The 14,614-nt window shown below is 45.5% G+C and overlaps 1 protein-coding gene across 1 annotated transcript in view; it reads right to left on the bottom strand.

Annotated features, from left to right (window-relative positions):
- Positions 1-10,808: 10,808 nt before the first annotated feature.
- IFT88 (intraflagellar transport 88) overlaps positions 10,809-14,614 on the bottom strand; it is a 201,417-nt gene continuing 197,611 nt past the window's right edge. The window contains exons 25-26 of the mRNA XM_063951641.1: positions 12,607-12,717; positions 10,809-11,119 (exon numbers count right to left, since the gene is read on the bottom strand). Coding sequence (XP_063807711.1) covers positions 10,998-11,119; positions 12,607-12,717 — 233 coding nt within the window. The 3' untranslated portion in view covers positions 10,809-10,997. The remainder of the gene's footprint in view (positions 11,120-12,606; positions 12,718-14,614) is intronic.

Below are 14,614 nucleotides of genomic sequence, written 5' to 3' on the forward strand. Positions count from 1 at the left end.
TCGTGCCGTATATGTTCTAGATAAGCTTCGAGGTATTGCGAAGTATACATTAAATCCTTCTTATCCCGTATTAAGAGTCTGTAAGTGGGCCAACAAACACTACCGAGCTCTTTTCGACTTCTTGTTCCAACAAATGGGGTGCACATTTAGTTGATGATACATGGAGGGGGAACATATGTGAGTGCTAATATATGTGGATATCACCTGTCGACTATGTGTGTCACTAACTGAAGGTTGTAGAGATAAAGATAAGACACATATCTAAAATACAATCACATAACATTTTCGTAATCATTCTTGGGTGTAGTTGATGTCTTTTCCGGATCGATGTATCTGGGCAAAGGGGGAGACAAAGGAAAAACGGGTGAAAGAAACGGGCCATGGAATTCATTTGCAATCCTTATAACATTGTCTCTATGGATAATTCGTAACTCAAATCTGCTGCTGTAACAATGCCCCCGCTCCTTAAACTCATCAAATTTGTGCCGTGCTTGCGCCGCATTAGAATTCGAACACACCTAAATATCAAGCCAATAATTATGACGACTCCCAGGATACAAAGGAGAAACTTTCCCACACTCATAATAACATTTTGAGCCCATTCTCCTAAACCTGAGAACCAATTGCGTGGGTTCAACCATGAGACCCAGCCGGTCAGTTCATTACTCGCAGCAGTCAGGGTAAGGTTGTGTCTCCTTCGGAACTCCCACTTCAACTGCAAGATATCGTCCATCTTTTGATCGATGATCTCGGTTGGGTCATCAGTGCTGTTTGTAATATACGTGCAGCACTTCACACCATATTGAGTTGCCAAAGTGACACAGTACAAGCCCTGGAAATTTCTTCCCTGTGTGACTGCTCCCCAGCCTCTCAGGCTGGCATCCGTGGTCACCAGGACCCAGTCCTGAATGCCGAATCTGCGGCCCTCTAGAAGATGAGCACTCTGCAACCACCACAGGAGAGACACCCTTGTCCTTGGTGACAAGATTATCCGCTGATGCATCTGAAGATGCGACCCGGACCATTTGTCTAGCAGATCCCACTGGAAGGTTCTTGCATGGAATCTGCCGAATGGGATTGCTTCGTAAGAAGCCACCATCTTTCCCAGGACCCTTGTGCATTGATGCACTGAGACTTGGCCTGGTTTTAGGAGATTTCTGACTAGTTCGGATAACTCCCTGGCTTTCTCCTCCGGGAGAAACACCTTTTTCTGGACTGTGTCCAGGATCATCCCTAGGAATAGAAGTCGTGTCGTCGGGATCAGCTGCGATTTTGGAATATTGAGAATCCAACCGTGCTGGCGCAGCACTATCTGAGATACTGCTACTCCGACTTCCAACTGTTCCCTGGATCTTGCCCTTATCAGGAGATCGTCCAAGTAAGGGATAACTAAAACTCCCTTCCTTCGAAGGAGTATCATCATTTCGGCCATTACCTTGGTAAAGACCCGGGGTGCCGTGGACAATCCAAACGTCAGCGTCTGAAACTGATAGTGACAGTTCTGTACCACAAACCTGAGGTACCCTTGGTGAGAAGGGTAAATTGGGACATGTAGGTAAGCATCTTTGATGTCCAGAGACACCATATAGTCCCCTTCTTCCAGGTTTGCAATCACTGCTCTGAGTGACTCCATCTTGAATTTGAACCTTTGTATGTAAGTGTTCAAGGATTTTAGGTTTAAAATTGGTCTCACCGAGCCGTCCGGCTTCGGTACCACAAATAGTGTGGAATAGTACCCCTTTTCCTGTTGTAGGAGGGGTACCTTGGTTATCACCTGCTGGGAATATAGCTTGTGAATGGCTTCCAATACTGCCTCCCTGTCTGAGGGAGACATCGGTAAAGCAGACTTTGGAAAACGGCGAGGGGGAGACGTCTCGAATTCCAATTTGTACCCCTGAGATACCACCTGAAGGATCCAGGGGTCCACTTGCGAGTGGGCCCACTGCGCACTGAACTTCTTGAGACGGGCCCCCACCGTGCCTGAGTCCGCTTGTAAAGCCCCAGCGTCATGCTGAGGACTTTGCGGAGGCGGGAGAGGGCTTTTGTTCCTGGGAACTGGCTGTTTGTTGCAGCCTTTTTCCTCTCCCTCTGCCACGGGGCAGAAATGAGGCGCCTTTTGCCCGCTTGCCCTTATGGGGCCGAAAGGACTGCGCCTGATAATACGGCGTCTTCTTAGGTTGAGAAGCTACCTGGGGTAAAAATGTGGATTTTCCAGCAGTTGCCGTGGCTACCAGGTCTGATAGACCTACCCCAAATAACTCCTCCCCCTTATAAGGCAATACTTCCATGTGCCTTTTAGAATCCGCATCACCTGACCACTGCCACGTCCATAAACCTCTTCTTGCAGAAATGGACAGCGCGCTAACTCTTGATGCCAGTCGGCAAATATCCCCCTGTGCATCACGCATATATAGAAATGCATCCTTCAAATGCTCTATAGTCAGTAATATACTGTCCCTATCTAGGGTATCAATATTTTCAGTCAGGGAATCCGACCACTGCACATCCAGGCTGAGGCGATTGCTGGTCGCAGTATAACACCCGTGTGAGTGTATATACATTTTAGGATATTCTCCAGCTTTCTATCGGCAGGTTCCTTTAGGGCGGCCGTATCAGGAGAGGGTAGTGCTACCTGTTTAGACAAGCGTGTGAGCGCTTTATCCACCCTAGGGGGTGTTTCCCAACGTGCCCTATCCTCTGGCGGGAAAGGGTACGATGCCAATAACCTTTTAGGAATTATCAGTTTTTTATCGGGGGAAACCCACGCCTCATCACACACTTCATTTAATTCCTCGGATACAGGAAAAACTACAGGCAGTTTTTTCTCACCAAACATAATACCCTTTTTAGTGGTACTTGTATTATCAGAGATATGCAATACATTTTTCATTGCTTCAATCATGTAACGTGTGGCCCTAGTGGAAGTCACGTTTGTCTCCTCATCATCGACACTGGAGTCAGTATCCGTGTCTGTGTCTGCCATTTGAGGTAACGGGCGTTTTAAAGCCCCTGATGGCGTTTGAGACCCCTGGACAGGCACAAGCTGAGTAGCCAGCTGTCTCATGTCGTCAACTGTCTGTCGTAAAGAGCTGACACTGTCACGCAATTCCTTCCATAAGCTCATCCACTCAGGTGTCGACTCCCTAGGGGGTGACAACTCTATAATAGGCAATTGCTCCGCCTCCATCTCATTTTCCTCCTCAAACATGTCGACACAATCGTACCGACACACCGCACACACACAGGGAATGCTCTGATAGAGGACAGGACCCCACTAGCCCTTTGGGGAGACAGAGGGAGAGTATGCCAGCACACACCAGAGCGCTATATATAGACAGGAATACCACTATAAAATGTGCTTTTCCCTTTATAGCTGCTGTTAGTATTAAAACTGCACCAAATTAGTGCCCCCCTCTCTTTTTTACCCTTTTCTGTAGTGCAGGACTGCAGGGGAGAGTCAGGGAGACGTCCTTCCAGCGGAGCTGTGATGGAAAATGGCGCCCGTGTGCTGAGGAGATAGGCTCCGCCCCCTTCTCGGCGGCCTTTTCTCCCGCTTTTTGGTGAGTTCTGGCAGGGGTTAAAATACATCCATATAGCCCTGGGGGTTATATGTGGTGTATTTATGCCAGCCAAGGTGTTTACATTGCTGCTCAGGGCGCCCCCCCCCTAGCACCCTGCACCCTCAGTGACCGAAGTGTGAAGTGTGCCTGAGTAACAATGGCGCACAGCTGCAGTGCTGTGCGCTACCTTGTTGAAGACTGATGTCTTCTGCCGCGGATTTTTCCGGACCTCTTCTTGCTTCTGGCTCTGTAAGGGGGCCGGCGGCGCGGCTCTGGGACCGAGCTCCGAGGCTGGGCCTGTGTTCGGTCCCTCTGGAGCTAATAGTGTCCAGTAGCCTAAGAAGCCCAAGCTACCACCACTTAGGTAGGTTCGCTTCTTCTCCCCTTAGTCCCTCGGTGCAGTGAGCCTGTTGCCAGCAGGTCTCACTGAAAATAAAAAACCTAAAACTAAACTTTCACTAAGAAGCTCAGGAGAGCCCCTAGTGTGCACCCTTCTCGGCCGGGCACAAAAATCTAACTGAGGCTTGGAGGAGGGTCATAGGAGGAGCCAGTGCACACCAGGTAGTCCTAAAGCTTTACTTTTGTGCCCAGTCTCCTGCGGAGCCGCTATCCCCCTGGTCCTTACGGAGTTCCCAGCATCCACTAGGACGTCAGAGAAATCTGTTTAACTGTTGTGTATTATCAGTTATGTGATCTTTGGGAAGTGAGAAGAGAGGGGAAACAATAAAAGAAAATTTGTCAGATTTGCGTTCACCATCAGGCTGTCACACCATCATGTATATTGGTATCTATGCACAGTCTACCTTCACCAGTATTCCCATTCTCCACGCTTTGTGCATGACCAGGCACACTGATACTGGTGTCCCTATGCTAGTGAGATATACTGGATTTAGGCAGAGCTCTGACAGACCGAGTAGGCATGTGACGTTTGAACTATAATCCTGTCAGTCAACGTAAGAGGATGAAGAGGAAACTTTGAAGACGAATCACAGGGTTTAGTAATAGATAAGTTTATAAAGGCAAAGAGGATTTTACAAAGTTTGACATCTGGATTGGGCACTACGGGGAATGATTCCCTAATCGGTCTGTTCCCCTTTAAAAAATGTTTTATGTGTGTTATATCTCTACTGGGACTATCTTAGCCATCAATCCAGTGTCTTGTCCATTCTAAGTTCATAGGGAACCCGGTAATTTTGAGATAATTTCCTCTACCTGTGACAGTGAAATGCAATATTAGTCTTCGTGGGTATTTTAACATATTTTGTGCTTCCTGGGTGGGAGCACTCTATATGTATACCATCTCTAACAAAACTCCTGTTAAATTACTTAGAGGTCACTTCTGCTAGAGAGAGAGAAGCAGAAGTTTAGAAGCCTCCTCCTAATCTCCGTAAATTCTGTAAAAAGGGTAAAGTTGCATTTATTCTGTTCTTCCCATTAACCGAATCTGTGTTTTTCTATACTGTATCGTGATTCCTTACTATATGTCCCTTGATCCCGTCTATGTGTTTAATAACGTGGCTTGTTTTCTTGTCTAGGGGGTCTGAATTTTTGTGTGCTGTTACAATTGCTGGCATAATGCCCTTCCCTTTTACACAGATAACATATTCTCGGTCTTTTGTTACTACTAGGGTTTTGGGGTTTGGGCTGATGAGACTTTGGTGTAAGAGCCTGCATACTTTCAATCCTCAGCCTCTCCTCTTGCAGTTTTCTACGCCTAGCAATATTCCTATGGTGTTCAATTGCGCACTCTCTAAGGCAAGCTACTGTGACCCCTCTCCAATTAGGCAAAGATGTTTGTACTCTGTCCCTCACGGTCTGATCGAGTCCGTCCATTAGCACAGACACAGCTACCTTCCTGTAATTCGTATCGTTCCCTGTATCGGATACCCCCATTTATCTATCCATTTCCTGCAGTGCTCGTGGAAATATTCAGATGTCATTTCATTTTTCCTCTGTTTTATGGAGAAAATTCTTCTCCACTCAGTGGGAAAAGACACCTCTAGTTGCTTATTAATTCGTTCTATATTTTCCTGATTGTTTCTGTCAGTCATAGGACTATCCGACTCTAGTCTACAATCAGTGGTAAATTTTTGGGTGTCAATATTAGGGGGTAGGCATGCTTTCAAAAATGTCCACCAATGTTGGTTTGTCGGTTCATACGCATTACCCAGATCTCTGATAAACTTTTGACATTTGGTAAATGCTTCCGAGGGTCGGGGAATTCTGAAATGATTGATCGCAGCTCATCTCTGGGCCACGGGCAATACATTGCATTATTCTTGGTGAGGACTACTTCCTGACTATCGGTTCCCCCATTGGGAGTTACTATTTCCAAGACAGGGTGTAATCCTACCATTCCGTTCCTAATCTGTTTACTGTGTGGTGTTGTTGTTTCTGTGCAATGAACTGTCTCATACTTACCGGTAGCTGTGACCTCACCAGTTCTTTCATTGGAGAATATTGTTACTGTGCTACCTGGTTGGACAGGTCCCACCTGAGCTTCCTGCAAAGTGACTGCCTGGAGGAGAGCTGCGATTTGGCTGAATCCTTCATCTCCCTGTGACCTAAAACCTTGGAACTTCAAAAAGCTCTTTCATATTACTATCATTTACGTATGTATCATTGACTGTAGCCTTCTGTTCCCCTTCGACCTGTGTCGATAATGGTGTGTTTGTGTTCTCATTCCCGCTAGGTTTGGAACAGGCTGCATATGTTAATTTCTCTTGCATATCGCCCTCTTGCTGCCATAAGTTTAAACAGTTTGTGTGTCTGACCCTTTTCTTTTGGGATTTTATCAGACATATCCCAGCCCTTAAATTCTGCAATACCTCTGGTTCAAAACTGCCTACCTTAGGGAATGTTTCCCTATCTTCCGCAGTCATACGTTCCCATTCATTGCACAAAATTTCTGAGTGTGGTCCATGCTTCTCACACATTATGTACCTCGCTGACCCTTTGGGTCGCGGAATGTCAACCTGAACCCTGGTTGAACGTCCCTTACTTGAGCAACTGGCCCCCATATTTTGCAGGTATTGCCGTCCCGGCTAATCCTACAAAAAACCAAAATACTCAATATAAGGCAACGGTGAAAGTTCTGCGAGTGCTTTCACCCACTCACCGCCCACGTTGGCCAATACTACCAAACACTGTCGTCAGTGAAGGTACGTACCCAACCTAGGGCCCCTATGTAACCTCTATTTACTGGAAGTATCTGGGAGTGACTTACCCTTTCCAGTAAATATTGGTTGTTGGAGATTTCCTGAGTGACCAGCGAAACTCCCTTTACCTTTATTATACACGAATCACGCTTGCGTATGCTATATCCAGCGCTAATGATCCCGCGATTTTACGCAAAACTCGTAAAAAGGGTATCACGTTGCGCTAAGTATTGCACCCACGAACGCGCAGTCCAATCGCACAGCGTATAGGTAACTGTTACTTATCCGCTGTACAACCAATGGAATCGATTTTTTTTAGGCTGCGAAACCTCAGCCGGAGCGTATCAATCAAAAGGCCTATATGGGTATCTTCGCTAACCCCCTGGGCTGCGGTACTCTAAACAAAAACCTCGCTGACCTTTGATCCGCGGTACTCTAAACCTTCGCTGACCTTCTGGCCTGCGGTATCTGCTACCTTGCTCCTTTGTACTTCAATTTATATTAACGTGAGCAAGCTATTCTCACGCCACCAAGTCTTCACTCACCTGGTGTGGTCTCCTACGGGATCCCGAATTCCCTGGGTCCACAAAACCTTTATTATGTTTGCACACTCACGCTCGTTCACTCAAATACACTTTGGTTTTTCTGTACAGAAAATTAACTTTCATTCAGATAAACAGCCTTAGTACCAGAGGTAATACAGTAAAAAAGGTTTTATTTAAACTAAATCTTGGAAACTGAGCAATTTGTGCTATTGTCGCGTGGCTACCGTCCCGCGCCTAAACTAAACAATGCTATTGTGTAATTTGTACTTAGCGGCCGTACCCTTATGCACGTTGCGTAAACACGCGACCGTGCGTATGTCTTTACGTTGCGTACGCAGTCCCGTACTTTGTCCGAGACACGTGTGCAAAGACCGTACGTCCGCAATAGCACAAATCCCACACTTCTATAAATGTAAGCGATATTACCTATAATCGTTTACTTAACATAACACAGTATCTTTCTGTATAAACCTGTTTAACTAGGCCAGACTGTATTTGTGTTTTACGTTTACTTCCTTAATATTTAGTCTATGTTTTAACTAAATAGCAACACATTTCTCAGCACAGGTCAAAATGAACTAATAATCAATACTTATGGCAACAATGCGAGCAGGTATACAAATACAAAGTACAGGTGTATGCTTGTGTTGTGTGCGCATTTGGCGCCAAACAGAAATTCACAGACTTTAAAAATAGCTTTGCGTATTTACCTTACGGATCCCACCAGCATCCCTACAAACCATGCAGAGCAGACGCCATCTTATCAGCAATGAGATAGGGTTTACCAGTGTATCCACCAACCAGGAGAAGGCTTACGTGGGATACCTGTCCGCCCTTTGCTGATATATAAAGCCTGCTTTAACCTGCTAGGTTGTGGGTATGAGGAAAAACCGGACGATGCCCCCAATTGATAATGTCGATATTATCTTAAACCATAAAGCTATACCTCTAAATACACTTTTACCATGGAGCCGCTGCGGCCGCTAGACTTAATACACACGCTACGCACTTTGTACGCTATTTGCGTACAGAGTCCCGTACCTTGTACGGACTTAGCGTACAGACGCCGCGCTGGGGGTACAAAGTACACACAGCACGCGCACACACTCTTGATAAACTTTAAACCTTATTAGTAATGCAATGCAATAATGTTACACCTTAAACCTTACGCAGCGCTGACGGTATAAAGTACCCGCAGTGCGTACACACCTTATCAATACACTCTTAAACCTTATACAGTTAGGTAATGTAATACGCTTTAAACCCTAGCAGGGAAAAGAGGACACAACACCGATTTGTAGTTAAACACTGGGCTCCGAAACCTCAGTGTATATATCTGGAAGGGGATAACAATACAATTTATACACTACAAAATACATCAGAGTAAAATGGCTACAGTCAATTGTACATACGTGAGAATATTCGCTTACGCAACCTGGACCAGTCCTCCACTCATCAGGTAGATAGCGTTCAGAGTCTTCTGACCGGCCAGGCAGCAACAGGCTTTTTATACACTACTTCCTGATAACAATACAATTGTCACTGTAATCCCTTTGTCCATTGGACACAGAGATGCATCCTTACATTGGGTGTGGTTCATCAAATCGACAGTATCTAGGTCGACCACTGTAGGTCGACAGTCACTAGGTCGACATGGATGGAAGGTCGACAGGGTTTCTAGGTCGACAGGTCTAAAGGTCGACATGAGGATTTTTTTTTTTTTTATTGGTGTCGTTTTCTTCGTAAAGTGACCGGGATCCCAAATTAGTGCACCGCGTTCGCTCGCCATGCTTCGGGCATGGTGCCTTCGCTCCGCTACCGCTTCGCTCGGCACAGATTACCGTTCCAATCGTAGTCCACGTGGATAGTTAAGTATGAAAAAATTCAAAAAAAAAGAAAAACAAATGTGAAAAACTCATGTCGACCTTTAGACCTGTCGACCTAGCACATGTCGACCGTCCATCCATGTTGACCTAGTGACGGTCGACCTTAAACATTGTCGACCTAGATACTTGTCGATCTTCAGACCGGATCCCCCTTACATTACAGGAGAGGTCATAGGTTGATTTGAAAAGGTGGGCGGTCTTTCCCAACTGCTCTAGTGGGTGGTCTCCTCTGGATTCCCGCCGCATACATAATATACAATAAATACAGTTTATATCTATATTCTACTTCTGCACATAACTATACGCAGGAACATGCGATCTTCCTCTAACCAACACCGGAATGTTACCCTTAAAATACCCTACAGCTGGATACTAGACATCACCCTATAATCTTAGTCTGTCCCTTCCTATCATGCAAAGGTGAATCCCTTAGTCCTGGAATCATTTAAACTGTTGATACTTGCTGATGTGGTGCAGGGGGGCTATGTGTACAATGTGCACTATTTGGGTTAAATATGTAATGTTCTGATAACCCTCTATGCGCTCACAAACTCTGCCGTAAATACCCATACCACGCGCACGACCGCGGGAGCGATCATACGCAAATTGCGGATATGTGCACGCACGGCGTAACAAGTGCTCGCGCAGCGGGCATGTGTGTGTGTGGTTAGTACGTGGTGTGTGTATTACAATATTTTTCGACTTTGACAGCAGAAACCTCTCAGATCCCCTGCACTAATGCTATGTCTGGGACAGGTGCTAATCAGCGCTAGAGGCGGTGAGGTCACATCGATCCTCCCCACTCTGTATGCCGGTATATGTTCCTTTGGGACTTCTGATAACAGGGTTTACAACCACATTAAGCGCAACAAAGAATATAGGCCCTAAGGCTGGGTACACACCTCAGCGATGAATCGGCCATCTGCACTACGTGCCGACCAATCCAACGATTTGGTAAGTGTATAGCAGAAACTAAATTGTGTATACACACTTACCAATACTTTCGGAGGGGGCAGCCAGGTCAGCACAGCAGTGGGCAATGTGGGGTCATGGTTTGGCATAGGGGCATAATGGGGGCAGGAGGCTGTGGGTGGGGGCATGGCTACATGATCACATTATCATGGTCATGCCCCCAAGAATACCGGCATTGTACAGCAGGGACTACAATGGCGCGATTCAGCATGGGTGCGTCACCAGCCGCCGGGTGGCAGGCAGCTGCGGGAGACTTAGCCACTCTTTTCAGGAGCCTCCTGGCCGTTCCGGTAGGGTAGGCAAGTATGGTCTGGACACGGGAGCCAGTAGTGACGTCATTGTCAGAGGCTCCTGGGCTGGCATATTGGTTGGTTGGCTGTATAAGGTAGCCAGATATACTGATATATCTGCATTGGCTATGCTGCAGGCCGACCTGATATGTCTGAACGCCATCATTCACAGCCAGGGCTGGACTGCCCATCTGGCACTTCTGGCAAATGGCAGAAGAGCCGGTGCTGTCACACAGAGCCGGCGGCCGTGATAATTTTTAATTCGGCCCTGTATGTAAGTGTATTCAGTCATCTGAATGTGTGTACTTTAAATCAGCTTTGGTAAGTGCTTTATTTTCTCCATACACATGTGCCAGTAGAAAAACAAAAGTAACTTAGCAATGAATTGGGAAATATAAAAGTGACAGAATCTTTTTTAATGTCACACTGTACAACAAATTTGTGGTATCTTGACATACATAAATATTTAATGTCCAGCATTTACAATAGAAGTGTAGTAAACAAGTATAAATCTATTAAGTCACAAATTCAGGATCACGAGATACAGAACCGTAACAGGCACAAACATAAGTTAATCATTAACTAATTATTCAGGGAGAAGGTCATCTCCTAATTCTTCATCTGCAAACTCTTCCTCTTCCACTCGTTTCCGTGCAGCAGTTTTCGGTCTCTCTATCTGGGGGCCCAGAGGGTCTACATATGAAACATCTAAATGGAAACATACAAAGAGGTTACTATATCTTAGTATTTTCTGGGTTCTAGAATAATACTTAATCAGTGATGACACCAAGCAATTCTTCATCAGGACAGTAAAGAAAGAGAAAAGTCACGTGTAGGAATGGTTTGTGAACATTGGGGGTAATTCCAAGTTGATCGCAGCAGGAAATTTTTTAGCAATTGGGCAAAACCATGTGCACTGCAGGGGAGGCAGATATAACACGTGCAGAAAGAGTTAGATTTGGGTGGGGTGTGTTCAAACTGAAATCTAAATTACTGTGTTAAAATAAAGCAGCCAGTATTTACCCTGCACAGAAACAATATAACCCACCCAAATCTAACTCTCTCTGCAAATGTTATATCTGCCCCCCCCCCCCCCCCCCCCCCTGCAGTGTACATGGTTTCAGGGCCGTCTTTTCGTATGGGCTCAATGGGCTCTTGCCCAAGGGCCCCAGGAGTATAAGGGCCCTAGGCTAATAGCTGAGGGTCCCCTCTTTCCAGGGGTACCAGATATTTGAAAATCGGCCCTTGGGAACCGGAGATATCCGACCTCAAAGCAGTGGTCCCTATTCAAGCCTGTTAATTGCTCTTCCCAGCCAGATATCTTGGGTTCTGTCTGACTTTGAGTTTTTCTGAGGGTATAATCCAAAAGCTGGGACTCTCCCCTCTTGGTATACACTGGCAGCTTGTCTCTACTATGCCCAGAACCAGAGATATCAGCCTTCCAGCATCTGGTCCCTGCTCCATCTCCACACGCCTAATATGCAGTTTTAGGTTTTCGTCGGTGGTTTGCTCTGGCACCTGAACTCTGATCCCCAAGTCTCCAGAACCTCCTGATAGGTGGGACTCTCTAGTGTTTTCAAAGCTAAGAAATATTCTTTCAGGAACTTGAGATATCTGCAGTCTAACAAGCTGCCTTCCCACCAGAAAATGATAAATATTAAGCCCACTCCACTATCCACCCCTACCCAACGTATTAAACACCCCCTACCACCCTAAAACTCATGTACCAGGGCTCCTTCATTCAGCCCAATGTCCGCTTCTACAGTTTAGCCCTATCTGTGCAGTAAAGGAGTAATTAGCAGAAATGACTGCTCCAGGTCCTACATGCTGAGCGGAAGATAGAACACCCCCTACCGCCCGCGGGACATCAAAGCTGCCGCTGATAGCACCCCCCCACCCCTACTGCTGGAGGATGGGTAGGGGCCCCAGTGCATTGCTGTGCCCAGGGGCCTACACTGCTGTTGAGACGGCCCTGCATGGTTTTGCCCAATTGCTAGCAAACTTGGTGCTGCGATCAACTCAGAATTACCCCCATAGTAACTCCTTGTGATTGGAGTAGCAACAAATATCAGTGTACAAAGTACATTTTGTAAGTCACAAATACATGAATACATATTTTATGCTGTATGGCGATTTATTCCAAAAGGGAAAATCTATTCCAACTACTGAAAGGTATGAGGCTAGAAGTTTCTCACCGATATCTCTATTAGCGCTGGTCTCATAGGGGTCATTGGCTCCTGGTAGGGTTTTCAGTTTAGCACTAAGACGTTCTCCTTTAGCACTGGTTCCACTGCTCTGCCCACTGTCTGTAACAATACAAAAATACCAATATTTGTATTATAGAAACATAGAATGTGACGGCAGATAAGAACCACTTGGCCCATGTAGTTTGTCCCTATTTTAACCAAATTGTTACCTCAAACCCTATTTGATCCTTATCTCTTTGTAAGTATATACTTATGTCTATCCCATGCATGATTAAATTGCTCTACTATCTTAGCGTCTACCGCCTCTAATGGGAGGCTATTCCACTCATCTGCTACCGTTTATGTGAAGTACTTTTTCCTCAAGTTTCCCCTGATCCTGCCTCCCTCCAGTATCAGCGTATGTCCTCGTGTTCTAATATTTCTCTTCATTTGAAATAGGTTTCCTTCCTGGACCTTGGAATATTGAAAGTATCTATCACGTCCCCTCTTTCCCTTTTCTGCTCCAAAATATACATATTAAGATCCTTTAGTCCTTCTGGGTATGTTTTGTGATGTAGGCCATGCACAATTTTAGTTGCCCTTCTTTGTACAGTCTCTAATGTATTAATATCCTTCTGAAGATATGGCACCCATCATGTTTCATCTTAAAATCTAACAGTATACAAAATGTGTTTTATTATGCTAGTTAAAATGAAATAAAATTGAACATTACAATTCCTGTAGGGAAAATGGGAATTTAACACCTACCAGTAATTCCTTTTCTCCTAGTCCGTAGTGGATACTGGGGTTCTGTACTTTAGTACCATGGGGTATAGATCGGGTCCACTGCCAGGTTCCAGTGGACCCGATCTATACCCCATGGTACTAAAGTACAGAACCCTAGTATCCACTAGGACGTAAGATAAATTATTATGGTGTCTTTATTATGCAGTACTATCTTCCAACGGGTTCGGTATGAATTACCGATGGCCGAGATGCCTGCTGTCAGTATACGGACAACGCCATCCCGGCCACCAGTATGCCGGCAGTGGGGAGAGGGCTAGTAAGCCCCTTGTGGGCTCGCCGCGCTCGCCATGCTGCGCACACAGCAGCTTGCTGCGCCCGCCACATATATATATAAATTTGTAGTATTAAATAATATGTCAGACTACTGCAAAACTCCCATACATAACTCATTATTTCCGACCTGTAATATCATTCATCACACCACCATCTACGCAATGCATTACACAAAGATTACAAAGCGACGTTGCTTGACTGATGGTCGCAATGTACAAAGTACAGCGCTCAAGACTGTAACAGAATAACTGTAAAAAGTCAATTTATTCAGCAGAAACTGTCTTTTTAAACATGGAGTCATGTTGCAAACTCCATGTTACAATGTTTCCTACCACTATCTGAAACCTCTTGAGGAAAACATTAACATCCATATGGTTTCATTCACAGACCGTGCCTCAACATAGACCTAAACACGACTGGCACTTGTGTCAATGTGTCCACATGACGGGAAATAGCTGTCCATTGAGCGTGAACAGAAAATAGAGAACTGTCATTCGATAGTAGAACATCTGGAAGAGCTTGGAAGCAGTGACGTCTGTGGTACTGACATCTGAATTGTTCTCTCAGGAACCCACCTTATTAGTGCATAGTTTTTGAAAAATCAGGATTTTGGTACTTACCGATAAATCCCTTTCTCCGATTCCACAGGGGCCACTGGAGTGTAGTTACAATGGGGAGATAGTAGGTGGTATTGGTAGCTGGCACTTTAAAAATTCTCACACTGTGGCTAGCTCCTCCCCTACTATCTCCCCTCCAAGCCAGTCTACGTTAAACTGTGCCCGAGGAGAGCTGTAATAAACAAACCGTAAGGTAGAGGAGGTTAGCGACGCCCTGTAAACCAGGCGAACACAAACTAAACCTGGAACAGAACCTGACAAAAACCAGGCTAGCCTGAACCCAACAAGCAGTCATATGGTGATCTGCAATCGTTAATCAA

This window comes from Pseudophryne corroboree, chromosome 2, assembly GCF_028390025.1.
Source record: "Pseudophryne corroboree isolate aPseCor3 chromosome 2, aPseCor3.hap2, whole genome shotgun sequence".
Lineage (NCBI taxonomy): Eukaryota > Metazoa > Chordata > Amphibia > Anura > Myobatrachidae > Pseudophryne > Pseudophryne corroboree.